The 14,201-nt window shown below is 43.9% G+C and overlaps 1 protein-coding gene across 2 annotated transcripts in view; it reads left to right on the plus strand.

Annotated features, from left to right (window-relative positions):
• The window catches only part of LOC108089091 (homeotic protein Sex combs reduced), a 28,961-nt gene that overhangs the window by 7,657 nt on the left and 7,103 nt on the right, over nt 1–14,201 (plus strand). For both annotated transcript variants that reach the window (XM_017187204.2, XM_017187205.2), the window contains exon 2: nt 686–1,686. In XM_017187204.2, the coding sequence (XP_017042693.1) occupies nt 720–1,686 (967 nt within the window). In that variant the 5' untranslated portion in view covers nt 686–719. The remainder of the gene's footprint in view (nt 1–685; nt 1,687–14,201) is intronic.

A 14,201-nucleotide genomic window follows, 5' to 3' on the forward strand; every position in this document is an offset into this window, starting at 1 on the left:
CATTCGCCTGAAAAACTAAAAGCAGTTTTATAACTCACGTATTTTTAATTCCAATGCTTTACTTTATTAGATTATTTGGTTTTGAATAAAGTATTTTACGTGCTGCCCAAGAGTATTCCTCACTTGACTTATTGATTTGTATACAAATAGTTCTCTATCTATTTTATTGCTCATACGAGTATCTTCATCTTAAATTCCGAATTTACATTGTATGTATCCCCGAGGTTAAGGCCACAGTTGTTTGCTTTACAAATAAGTTGCATTCAAAAGCTGGTGTCCATTCGGTTTATCTTCAGTTGCATGCAAACACTTAACCCCCGCAGCTTCGCAGATACAATGTTGCCAATCGCAGAAAGAGATCTCAAGCTTGAAAAGGAAAAGCAATAAAACGAATTAATTCTGAGGTTCGCCGAGTTCCTTTTCTTTTTATGAGAGTTCAAGAATACAAAGCATAACAATGGTGGTTAAAGTATCAACCAATCAACAAGAAGGTCAATGCTTTAATACAAACTTGCCAATCTTAATTATGGAATCTTTTAATTTGGTTTAAAGGAATTTGATTAACTTTACAATAGCTTCTTAAAGGGGTAATGCGCTCTTCATAAGCTTTCCCAACATTCTGTTACTAATTGTTTATAGAACCGCAATCAACTCAGTTTCTAATGGCTTTTCCTCCGACTTGCAGACTCCAATCCACGACTAGGACCCCTGGCTTCAGAATGGATCCCGACTGCTTCGCGATGTCCTCGTACCAGTTCGTCAACTCGCTGGCCTCCTGCTATCCGCAGCAGATGAATCCGCAGCAGAACCACCCGGGAGCGGGCAACTCGAGTGCGGGCGGCAGTGGCGGCGGGGCGGGCGGCAGCGGGGGCGTGGTGGCCAGCGGCGGGGCAAACGGCGGCCAGGGCAGCGCGGGGGCGGCCACTCCGGGGGCCAACGACTACTTCCCGGCGGCGGCGGCCTACACGCCCAACCTCTACCCGAACACTCCGCAGGCGCACTACGCCAACCAGGCGGCCTACGGCGGACAGGGCAACCCCGACATGGTGGACTACACACAGCTGCAGCCGCAGCGCCTGCTCCTGCAGCAGCAGCAGCAGCAACAGCAGCAGCAGCACGCCCACGCAGCGGCGGCGGTGGCCGCGCAGCAGCAGCAGCAGCAACTCGCCCAGCAGCAACACAACCCGCAACAGCAGCAGCAACAGCAGCAGCAGCAGCAGGCCAACATCAGCTGCAAGTACGCCAACGACCCCGTGACGCCGGGCGGCAGCGGGGGAGGGGGCGGCGTCCCCGGCAGCAACAACAACAACAATAGCGCCAACAGCAACAACAACAACAACAGCCAGTCCCTGGCCAGCCCGCAGGACCTCTCCACGCGGGACATCTCGCCGAAGCTCTCGCCGAGTTCGGTGGTGGAGAGCGTGGCCAGATCGCTGAACAAGGGCGTCCTGGGCGGCAGTCTGGCCGCCGCGGCCGCCGCCGCCAGCCTGAACAACAACCACAGCGGATCCGGGGTGCCCGGCGGACCGGGCAACGTCAACGTCCCCATGCACAGTCCGGGGGGCGGGGACTCGGACTCCGAGAGCGACAGCGGCAACGAGGCGGGCAGCAGCCAGAACAGCGGCAACGGCAAGAAGAACCCGCCGCAGATCTATCCCTGGATGAAGCGAGTGCATCTCGGAACGAGTGAGTACTCCATTCGATACATAATAAATAAATATTATTAAGTTAACTAGGATTTAGTATGAAATATTCTGAATTATTCTTCATTCAATGATGGTTGTATATTGACCAAAATTTAAAATGTTTTTTTAAACATTTAAAGTTCCATTTTCCTCCTTCATTAAAAAATTGAGTTATTCTGGTGTTTATAAAGTACTATTCAAATATCAAGTATATCTTGATTAGTAGTAAGTAGTTTTTACATTTTAGGATTGCTCTCAATAAACACTTATTATAGAAGCTTATTAACTAATAATTACATGTTTTCAAACAAAAACAAGTTTTAACCTTCCAGATAAGAAAAAGAGGTTAAACTAACTTGGAAATTCTTTTGAAACATTGAGCTCTTAATAGTCATGGATAATTAAAAGCTGTTTTCAATTACAAACAAAAAATAATTTACTTCTAATAGTGGTTAAAAATATCTGACAAATACAAAGATGTACAATTCCGTAAAAGGACAGATAAATTTACAACTGATATAGAACTAGTGCGGAAGTTATAAATAGTAACAAAAATAGCTCGTCGAAATAATCATGCCAACTAGTTTATCTTGGCTAGTTAGCAGCCTAACTTAAAGAAGACGAAACGTATAAAAAGCTACCAAGTAGCAGTTTCCTACGAAGTTTTGTTAGTTATTATGTGTAGATAAAAAAACAAACACTCGCAAATAGAGGCATATATAACCATTTTGTGTCTGCACTTAATGTACCGCATCACTTAACCAACTCACCGGCACTTATGATGGAATTAGCTAGAAATGAGCTCCATAAATCAACATCCGTCCGCCGGCCGAGAACTCGCCGCAATCGATACCTCAGCCAGTGCTCATTACCACTTCTGCGAGACACTTGGCTCACTCACTCGGAATGGGTGTTGCAACAAGCCAGCAAGCCAGAAAGCCAGCGAGCCAGCGAGCCAGCGAGCCATATTCATTGGGCAGAAAACGTTGCCAAGTGCTTAGCACCAAATTGTCTGGCAAACTGTGCGCGCGGGGAATCTTGTCAAAATACATAAACAATAACAACATTTCCCTCGCACTTACGCTCTCCGATTTTCTCCAGTTCCGTGGCGAAGGAAAAGGGGAAACGCTGCGTGAAAAACTCGACCGCGAAAATCGTAGCTCGTGAAAATTGTAAACAAACGTGAGGCGATCTGATCCCGCAGCTAAGGCCGCCTGACTCCCACAATAACTCATAATACCGCCGCAGATACAGATACATTTGCAGATAGAGATACAGATACAGATACATCTAAGCAGACAGACACAGATGCAGATACGGACAGTGGGGCTTGATATAAATCTCAGCACCTCGCTCCGTTTATATTTAAATTTAACCGAACAAATTTCCACCCGAAATTTGTTGGGCTGGAAAATTGTGAACGAAAAATTGTTCGGCGATTTTTCATCATGTCTCTGGCGCGCACACAGATTTTTCTTTCAGCCACCCCCCGTTTCACGCGGCTGTCCCCAGATTTTCCCATTTTCCGATTTTCCACCGCTTCTGACCCATCGACAGGGCAACTCACGAAGTCGTTTCGGGGATCCCAAGTGTAATCAAATTATTGGGGAGATTCTTCATATTCGCCGGCGGTTGGGGGAGATTAATTGGGTTGCAAACAGTTTGACATTTTGCTTCGATCTACCTGGCTGCAATCCTACCTGCAGCTCGTTTATTATTTTAGCTAAAAAATAATTAAATATTTCTGTCGACGAATAAATCATTTGATTCAGGTTCTAAGAAATATTTTTGGCTAGTCTTTGGCCTGGTGTCTCATAAATCAAGTGCCCGCTCATTAGTTCATTAAACTGCAAAGGATTGGCCATTGAAAGTATTTATCGAAGAAACTAAATATAGGCTGCTACCCGCTGAAAAGGTTAATTGCAGACCTGCAATCGCATTTGCATTTCCATATTTGCTTACTCAACCGGCGCTTGACAACCCGAAATCACAACATGTCAGCCAATTAAAGAGCCGCTGAAGTGCTCCGCATGAACTGCATATTTATAGGTAGTCAGTCGCACTGCCAACAAGTCGACGCAAGCGATACAGATACACGTTGACTAACAACTTTGCCTGATTTTCCGTTTCGATTTGCAAGCGTGTGGATGTGTGTGTGTGTGTGTGTGAGTGTGGGGAAACTCGTTCCCCGCCCGGCTCCAATCAATGGGGCACATTGTTATTATTTATGTATCTGTTACTCATGGCAGCCGGGCAATAACAGCAAGAACGACGAGTATCTGTTATGCAAATTGCGGCAAGTGGAAGCGCCGAAGAAATTGATTGCAGCGGGGTGCAGTAATGAAGAACATGAACTTCGCCTGCCAGAGACATGAATGAAATTCGCTCAGAATCAGTTACAGGCACAGATACAGATAGAGATACGGATGCAGATGCAGATACTGATGCAGATACAGATGCATATGCAGCCCATACAAACTGCACTCAAAGTAATGAACGCAGGAAATTATGTTTCTCGCCGGAGAGCTCGGGTATCTTGGCATCTCTGTCTGCCGTTGCCATTTTCCTTGAGTTTTCATGCATCGCCGAGATTTAATTACTTTCTTAATCATATTCGGTTGAGGGCAATGTGAAAGGCAGCCATCTATACAACTATGTGTAGCCATGTCTTTATATATAATTACATCTTTTCTGGATACAGCTACAACAATAGCTGCTCTTACGTAACATTATGCCTAACAGATTTAATAATATATTGGGGTACATTTTTAAATGATGCTGTTATATGAGCAGTCAATAAAATTAGACCTTAAGTAAACACCCGAAACTTAAATGCTTGTCTGCACACCTTTTATATCTTTCGAATATGTTTTTAGTTGGCGTGATTCTTCGACTGCCTTTGAAGGTACAGACACGATTAAATATATTTATAAAAACTCTAAAAAAAAACATTAGATTTAAGAGCTCAAGAGTCAACAGCCTGCTGGGACATGCAATTAGGCGGCCACCTAATCGTCCCAGAACACAACTCAATTTTCGACAGCAAATGTCTTTATTAGAAGTTTTTGCTGGGTGTGTTGGCATGTGCATGGCTCTTCATAATTGCGGCCGGACTAAGAATCGCTATTAAAAAACGTTGTTGCAGGTGCCAAGCAGCGCAAATGCCAATAATAAAGGGTAATCTGGAGGGTAGCATCGGAAACAGGCGCTGATTAAAGTCCAGTAAAAATAACAGCAGCGGCAAAGGCAGCAGCAACACCATGTTAACAATTATGCAAATTTCGAGTGCATGTTGCTCATGAGGCGGGGAGTGGAGGGGCTGAGGGGCTGAAGGGTGGAGGGGGAGTGGCTGATTGCATATAATCACGTCAAGTTGTTACTGTGGCAACCATTTTATAGTGCAAAGAAAAAACGCCAGCTCAAACGCCATCTTCCGAGCGAAGAGAACGAGAACGACAACGAGTACGAGGCTGTCTGAATTCTGCGAAACACTTTCCGCAAAAAGAGTTTTTGTTTTTTGAAGAGCTCCCGGCGTAAATTATCTGCCAATAAACACACACGAGCATAGCTGCATGTTTGGTAAATATCGCATGCAGTCTTGTGAAGTCTGCTGGCATTCGGAATCCATTCCCTAATTGACAAGACCAAACCTGGCAGGGCTCCAAGCAGATCATCAAAAGATGCAGCCAGCGGATACCTGCCGCAGATTCAGAATCAGATGCAGATGCAAAGATACTCGTGCTACCTGCTGATGGCTGGCAGGCGAATCTTTCGAAATGTCAAATGCCTATTAGATCGCCTCTCCCCTTTTTCGTACAGCAAAATTGACAATTTGTTGACATTTCTCTTCGAACATTTTTTATTCAGCCAGGCAGGCCGCACCCTAATTAGTGGGTTATTTATTTATTTATTTATACAAATTGCTCGCCACATATTTATTTCGCTTTCTGCTTTGGAGTGGCCCCACAAGAGCCTTTATTTAGTGGCTAATTGCACATAAAAATATGCTCAAGTTTGCATGCAATTTGGCTCAGAAAATTTCCGTAAATTGCACATAATTCATATAATTACCGAATATCGTGTCAATAATGGTAACTGACGAGAAGAACTATAAAACAGAAGCCGGGCTAAAAACGAAAACTCCGGGAAAATAAATCTAACGTGCGGGAAAGCACCGCCAGCGGACAGTCTATTTTCTAAATCTAAATTGCAAATATCTTCTGCTCCGTTTTCCCCGCCGATCGTGCCGTTCAACCCGAAGGCTTTGGCCACTCGATGCCGCAGATGCCAGGATGTTACACAAAATTAATAGTTTGCAAACGAGTTGAATGCCAGATACAAGATACGCGACGGTCGCTGCAAGGCAGCAGAATGCAGCAGCCTTCGAGACTGGAGCTGCACTGCGCAAAAAGTTTGGATCATTACACAAAAGACGTAATTTGAGAATGCATCTTGAGGAAGTTCATACTAGAATAGTATTACAGAGAAGTTCAGCGTTATTATTTTAAACAACAAATAGTTCATCATTACGAATGCCTAAATATGCATTATAGGTGCTGCAATCCAAAAATAGTTTATTCTGTTAGGAGCAAGCTTCATTTATATTTCATTCTAAAACAATGAAGTATTTTAAACAGAAAACTATTCTAGATTTATGCTTTTTAAGTTAGGTATAATTCATTTTAGAAAAAATGAATTGTTTTGTAACATAAAAGCAGTGTTGATTTCTAGTCAAATCGATCGAAGTTGGGCCTCCTTTTTTCCTGTGCATAGAACTGGAGTTGTGTTCCCGATCTCGGAAATGGTTCTGGGTTCTGGGGCTTGGGGTCTGGGGTTTGGGGTCTGGGGTGTCGCTGTCTGCTGGCGGACCTGCCGTTGCAGTTCCAGCTCCTGCCGCCATGCTGCTTTTGCGCCTGCCTCCGCCCATAAAAACGAAGCTGCAGACAGAACCCAGAGATGGAGGACCCGAGGATCTCAGGCCAGAGCCAGAGCCAGAACCAGAACCAGAACGAGAACCAGGGCCAGAGCCAGAGCCAGGAAGAAAAACGCGCCCGGCATTCGCTGCCCAATTACATTTTCATTAACTTGGAACACGACTTTTCAAATAGCTACGTTTAATCATAATGATTGTTATTATTTTTATTTCGGTGCTCTGCGCGGGGACCTTAGAATCCCCCGAAAATGAAAATGATTTTTATAATGGCCACCGCGCGAGGTGAATGCAAAATGCCAGGCATCTGCATCTGCATCTGCGCAAGGTGCTGAAAGTGCAGTAGAACATAAATTTATTTCACTGCTCACTGCTCAGTGCTCACTGCTCCTCCGGTTCCCAGATGACGATGGCTCTTGCCCAAGCCGAGGCCTATTATTAGCCAACTCTGAAGTATTCTGGGCCGCTAATGGGGAGCCTCGGCACAGAAGTGCCTGTCGAATTGTTTCGCACCAAGCGTAACTTTTTGGCACACGAAACACTCGGTTTGTTTTACTGGCGATTGTTCTTAATGAATTCTGCGCCCATTCAGTGCGGAGGGATGCTAAACGAACTCATCACTCTGCTCGAATTGAAATTCATTCGGCTTTAAGTTGCGCAGATACGGGCACTGAAAACGAGCACCAACGCCTAATAACACAGTGCTACATGGATGGAAATATAATGTTTGCTGCTCATGGCAACAAACAGATCTAGTTTGAAGTACAGCCCAATTCGTAAGCGATTCTTTTGAAAATTAATAGAACCGTTTCCAATATAAGAAATAAGAATATTTTTACTTACTCAAGGAGGAATTGCATACTTCACAAACAAATAAAATATGCTCGTAGCACAGTGTAATTAAAATTAGCTGCTCATTAACGACAAGGTTCTGCCAGACATCCCCCAAATTATTTAATCTGTTTGTAGGTCAACTCTATTGCAGTTCTATATATACGCGTTGTCTGCTTGAAGAATATCACTCATCGTATAGCCCAAATCAGTCGGCGAAGAAAGCGCTTTAAAAGCGTCTTCAACTCGACACACACAAAAGATGAATGATGGCCCGATGGCTCGTTGTTTATGAAACTCAGTTGCCCATTGATGCCTTCAAGTGGCAGTCGGCCACATTTTGGCCAAAGTTAATAAAAGCGCATAAAAGGAGGGAAAGGGAGAGTGGAGTTCGAGGGAGACAGTAACAATGGGGAAACAGCTCGCCGGCAACAAAGACAGCAGTATTTAAAGAGCCAACAATGGCGCCACTAATGACTGATGATGTGCCAGCGCTGATAGATGCAGGCGGCCAGCGCGAATACAGATACATCCGCGGATGCAGCTCAGGAACATATAAAGATAGAAATACATATTCCGCCAGGGAACAACACCTTCAGCTCACTCAAAACCATTCCACTTTGATACGACATTCTAATGGACTGGCAGGAAGTCCGAATTGTGTTTACTCTTTCTCCATTGTTTAGAGAACTACTCGAGCGGTCAGTGCATATGTCTATATACAAATATCGTCCAGATACTCGATTGCACGATGGGGAGGGAGAAAATTAAATTGCGAATCAAGCAAAGTAATTGCGATTTGAATGGTGAAAAAGTGCGAGCCATAAATTCAACCGAGTGTCACGGCAGCGCTGCAATGCGAATTTATCAAATTCAGTCGCAAATTGGCGCACATCTGCAGATGGCCACGAATGGATCCCCGGATCCCCAGCTCCCCAGCTCCCGCTCTCCAGCATCCACTTCTCACCCAGTTACCGTTTTCCCCTTTTCCTCTGGACGGTTTCGCCGAGATACGCATAGAATATTAATCTCTTTGCGCATTAACTTAAATGAAATGACGCAATGGCGATAAGCGAACTGGATACAGTGGGTCGCAAAAGGGTAAAAAGTGCTTGAATTGCAGAAATCCTGATAACTCAGCAAATGCATTTTTCATATAAAATACTCCATTATTAATAACATTTTAAAGAATGATTTGTGAGCAATTAGCCTTTGATATCTTTTGGTTTTCACTTGTTTCGATTGCCTAAGCACATGATTGTGACCACAAAGCGAATTATCAATAAATGTTTATCAGAAACAATAATATTTGTTATCTACGCTCATTTTGTTATTAATATTTTTCCACAAGATTTTACACTCGTTAACAAGTCTCCTAAGTACCTTAAATTATGCATGCCCTCCCACATTTATCTCAAATTCGAGCTCCACTACCCACTGTCGCAAAGCTCAACCAGCAACAGGCTATGGACAGGTACAGTGGTACCTGGTCTCGACCGCAAGCCTTGCAGACGGGCGGCAAACAAACGCAAAGCTAAACGAAAACCATCACAAATCGCACACAAGCCGAGATGAAATTGTGAATTATTAATGCGGACGGCAAAACTATTTGGCTGAGTAGACAAACCCACAAGTGAGCCGGCTTTTGGTTTGGGTTCGGGTTTGGGTTTGGGTTTGGGTTCGCCTCCCTGGGCTTCTCACCTCGCCTCGGATTTCTGCAGCTCGGGCGGAGGAACGTGTGCTGCCACCTCCTCCATTGAAAATTGAGTTACACGCGTGGTCCGGGTGTGTGTGCGAGTGTATCTGGCAGATACATATGTATCTGCTGTCTGCGGCTACGTGCCACGAACTGTCTTACATTTCGCAGATTAAAACCGGGCGGCCGGCGTGCCACCTGAAGCCAATTCGATTTAAATGTCTGGCACTTCCACTCGGCTTTTCCTGGCCATATTTCGTTGCAGGCCCTGAATTGGGGCTCTCTTCCTGTTTATGGCGTGCTAAAATCGCCGGGGTTCAAGGGTCAGCTCCGATTCCTCGCTGTCTGAGTGTGTGTGTGAAAGTTTATGTGTGTGTGTTGTCTCCCTTTTGAAGTGACAGCTCCAGTGCAATGGCAACAATTGCAATTTGTTGGCAACGTTCTACCCTGGGGCCCAGGACAACTTTAGCCTGGCTTGCTTTACTTTCGATACTCCCAGGGTTACAGCGAGAAAAATAATGCCATAAAGAAATAAAAAACATATGTATAGGCTTTGAAATAAATCGTAAGAACTACCACCAAAGCAGTGAACTTCATACGCAACTTTAAGTAAATATTTCTTCTTTGTAAAACAGAACCTCATTTATTGTTGTCGATTTGCCCATTAAATAGTTTATTTTGTTGTTTTCATTTCGTGCTCTAAAGAGCTAAAATTTAGTTTAGCTAAAATAAGTTACTTTTTCTTAAAACTTAATTTTTTACTTACTACATAATTTAATTTAAGAAGCTATTTTCTGTATAAAATCAAATAATAAGTATAAGCTTTTTGATCAATATTAAGCTTTATCAGACTTTTTGAATTTGTATTAAATTAGGTATTTCAGTCAGTATAAAATTGCCAATTTCAAAATCTTCCAATCAACGAAGACCACGTTGGGCATCTTTTTTCTTGGTGCAGTTGCAGATACAGATACATTTGCTGCACTTCGCGCTTCATTAAAAGGCGGGCGGCGACTCCCAGCTAAAAAACCATGTTCGAGCTCCTTTTCCAGCTCCATTTTCAGTTCCCCACTGACGACAGCAAATTTGCACATTGCTGGAAAGAGAGAAAAAAAAGAAACGGGCGAGCGGCCGGGGGGAAGAGCCAAAATTAAAAGATTTTTAAAGACACCTTTGTAGCAAGTTTTGAAAACTTGTTCCGCGCCCTGACTTCACCATCTCCATCTTCATCACCGCAGCCGCGGCTTCAGCCTCCGTCGCTGAGAGTCTCGTCTCTGGGTTTTAATTTTGCCTCGTTTTTTCACTTTTTTTGTATGCCTTTTTTCGTGTTCACATCTTCTCTGACATGTTGCTGGGGCAGCCATGTTGAATACTTTTGTTTTCCAAAAGCGAAGCTCGCAAACACATCACTTTTTCTTATAAATTTCAAGTTAATTCCGCTGAGCGGGCTTTGCGTTCTGTATTTCCATTTAATTAACTATGCAGTAAGAGTCTTTAATTGGCGAAGAACCGGTAGAGAAGAATGCGTTTTTAAGCATATACATTTAATGAATGGCGCAAAACAAAGAAGGCACTCTGATAATACAGCTCTATTAGCTTTCCGCTTGATTAATGGCTCTAAGTAGATCGGCTAATGGCTCGTGTAGAGCACTCAATCTCAACCCCGTTGACCTGGGCCAACTTTAATGCCTCAATTTCAATTCTTTTGCTGCGCCTGCTGTTGTGCAACCCACAGCAAATCAGATAACTGGAGCTAAAAGCATCATCAAAATCACATCAGCCAGCGAATTAGATAGTGGAGAAGTGGAGAGTCCGGGGGGCAATGGCTGGTATGGTTTTAAATGCAAATCGCCGAGGCCCAAGCTCTGCGGCACAAGAAATATGGAATATAATTGAAGCTAACGCCATTGACAGTAGCTCTTGCCCGCTCCTTGCATTAATAAAGAATTCATCACAATTACAACAATTGCCACAGGATGCAATTTACAAAGGAAATTATTAATGGAAAGTCAATGAGTGCGACGCGAGTAAATCAAAATCGCCGGGTAAAAAATTCTTCAACGTGCCCGTGATTGATTGCTGAGTCGGATGGTCGGGCGGTTCGGGCGATTCGGGCTTGGACCACGACCACGACCACGACCAGGACGAGTGGTCATCATCAGCGCCAGTCAAAGACCCCGAGCAGTTAATCATGGGCCTGCGGAAAATGAGCGAGCGAGAACTCCAGAAGCCAGACAACGACAATGCCGCATTTTGTAGCGCGTTCATTCAACTGCAGACGACAGGACACTCATTAAAAATGGGAGCAGCGGTGCAGGGTATCTCGCTGCAAAGGGGATGCCCCTCTGTTTATGCGGTCTTTTCACGGGGAGGTTCAGGGAGACAGGGAGACAGGGAAGCACGGGAAGAACGAACGAAGAACGGGTTTCCCGCGCAGCTCGACTAATTTATGTGCGCATGCGCGACGCTCGCTCCCTACTCGGGAGCCCCATAATTAACTGAGGTAGTCATTTTGGACTCGAACATGAACACACACCTCTGCGAATTGTGTGTGTGTGTGTGTGTGTGTGTGTGTGTACATGGCCAGCATCTTCTGGCGGGAGAGGACTCTTTAAATCAGAGATAAACGATAATTATCTGGGCGAAAATGCGCGCATAAATAATTTGCAAGAAGTCACATTAAAATTGTATCTAAGAGATACGCTCGGACAGATAACCGACCGCCACTCGCTTCCTCCGTGAGCTTTATGCTGCCTTCTGGGAGCCTGCGACGCGCCATTAAAAATTAAAAGCTCATTAATTATGCAGATAATTCATTTATTATATTTTCAACACAATACAAGCTACAAGCGGCATAATTTGTTACCCAGCTCATTATGCCAGCGGAGGATTGAAGGATGGTCTTCGGGGTGGCGGCAGGCAACTGTCCCGAATTGAAAACAATTAGGAAAGCTCTCCAGGGGTTGATTGTCTATTGTGGGGGATACTATAAAGAAGGGGCGGGGACAGGTGAAGGGGGTTGTTCGGGGGCGTGACGTGTCTCCGGGGGGCGTTCGCTTGGCCTAATCCCCCGAAAAGCACTTGAGTCCTGAGTGCCAATCAACAGGTGGATTTCAATCGCTTCCTTAATTGGTGGAGGGATTCGAAGTTGTAGATTGTAAGTGAATCATTATAAAGTTGAGGGATCAAATCTGACGAGTACGATTAACAGCTTTTACTTTCGAAAGACTTGGTTTCAAATTTCGAGTCGATTTAATCGAACATTTGAGTTAAGTAGTGAAATAATTATTTCAATTTCAAAAGGAAAGTGATAGTCAACGGATTAATTTTAATTTTTTAATTTTAGTATGAGAAGAAATTGGGATATTAAATATTTTATTAAATTTTGTTTATTCACATAATCCTTGTTTTGAGTCGCTCAAATTGAACTTTAAGTGAAGTAGTTTAAATATAAACATAATTTCTAAAAAGGAAAGTTATGATGAAAATCATGTTATTTTTCAACTTTAATATGACACGAAATGTTGATATTTTATACATTTTATTAAATTTTATTTATTGGTACATTCAATGCTTGCTTAAGGGGAAAACTTGAAAAGGGAATATTAATGGCTGATTTATAGACTTGTAGCATTAGCAAGGACACTTAGTATTAAATTTAATAATTTAGTATTGAAAAATTAATCTTAATTAATACAATAAAGTTACAAATATGTATAAATGCTGTACCCAACCCACATTTGGCTCCTTAAAGCTGAAATTGTTACCTCTGAAATTTAAGACCGATACCTTTTGCCACCGGAAACCATATGCCGCACACTCGGTGTGGACAAAGGTTTTCCTCTTCCCTCCGCAAACCTCAAGGTTCAGATCGTTCAATTCGCCAACGAACCGCATCAGCTGTTTCCCAAAAAGTCGAGAATTAGAACTCTGTGCCGCATGATGTCATTTCACTCGAGTGCCTACGAGTAAGTGAAGAAAACGGCGGAAAGAGCTGGAAATAAAATGCTGAACTGCCGGGCTGACGAAACTGAATGTGTTCGTGTTGACAACAAACACGGAATATAAATTGAAAAATGCTTTAAAGCGAAATAATCAATTTACTTCTTGACATAATTTCCATTTTTCACGAAACCCAGCCAAAGGCAGCCACGCGAATGCCCAAAAACCTGAGGGGGAGTGGGCAAAAGTGGGCGGGTGGGAGCACCCGTGGCCTTGCCACGCACAATTCGCACCATGAAACGAAGCCAGAAACAATACAGAAAGTTTGCCCCGAAGGCCCAAGGAATTGGCTGCATCCCATTTCTTGGAGTGTTTTTAATATTCTTGCCATTTTCTGACCACCATTCTGTGACTGCAACGCTTCCTTTATTTGAATTGTGATTAATGGTGAAGCTCGGCTGCTGTTTCAGAGTTTCTTGTCAGGGAATTCCCATACCCATACCCATTCCCCACTCCCTGTTCTTCAATCCCCCCATCCAGAGTGTGACAAATATATCCGGACAGAGGCAGACAGTAGTTGCGACTACGATTTAATAGCTCTTTAATGGTCTGTGGACATCGATGGACCCGAAACACCTGTTGTCCAGCGCGTGCTGGATTGCAATGAGTGGGAGGAGGTGGACATGGAGAAGGGGACGGGGGTTTCATTATCACAAATGTCACATCATTTGTCGCCTGCCCCCAAAAATAACACACACAAAGTGACTCGAACCGCCGGGCAGCATCATTTATCACCTAAGGAATGCAGCAACGCACAGCGAAAGATACGGCCTGCCGAATAGAGGAACAGATACAGATACACGGCCGGATAAACCGAACCGGCGACCGCATATTTGATTAATTCTCTTTTTCCGAAAGAAATTAACCCGCGCTGCGGCCCCTTTGACTCCTCCATCTGCATTCTATATCCCTCCAAGATTTATCTCTTCCAGCAGACCTCAAGCGTGGCACCTCTGGCCCTCCGTCTGATTTATTTCTGGAACCGTTCGGGTTCGAAACTTATTTGAGGGAATTTTTAGTTTCGGAGAGCCTCAAAACTGCTCGTAATTTTTGGCCA

Source organism: Drosophila ficusphila, unplaced genomic scaffold (genome assembly GCF_018152265.1).
Source record: "Drosophila ficusphila isolate 14025-0441.05 unplaced genomic scaffold, ASM1815226v1 contig_791, whole genome shotgun sequence".
NCBI classification, from domain to species: domain Eukaryota; kingdom Metazoa; phylum Arthropoda; class Insecta; order Diptera; family Drosophilidae; genus Drosophila; species Drosophila ficusphila.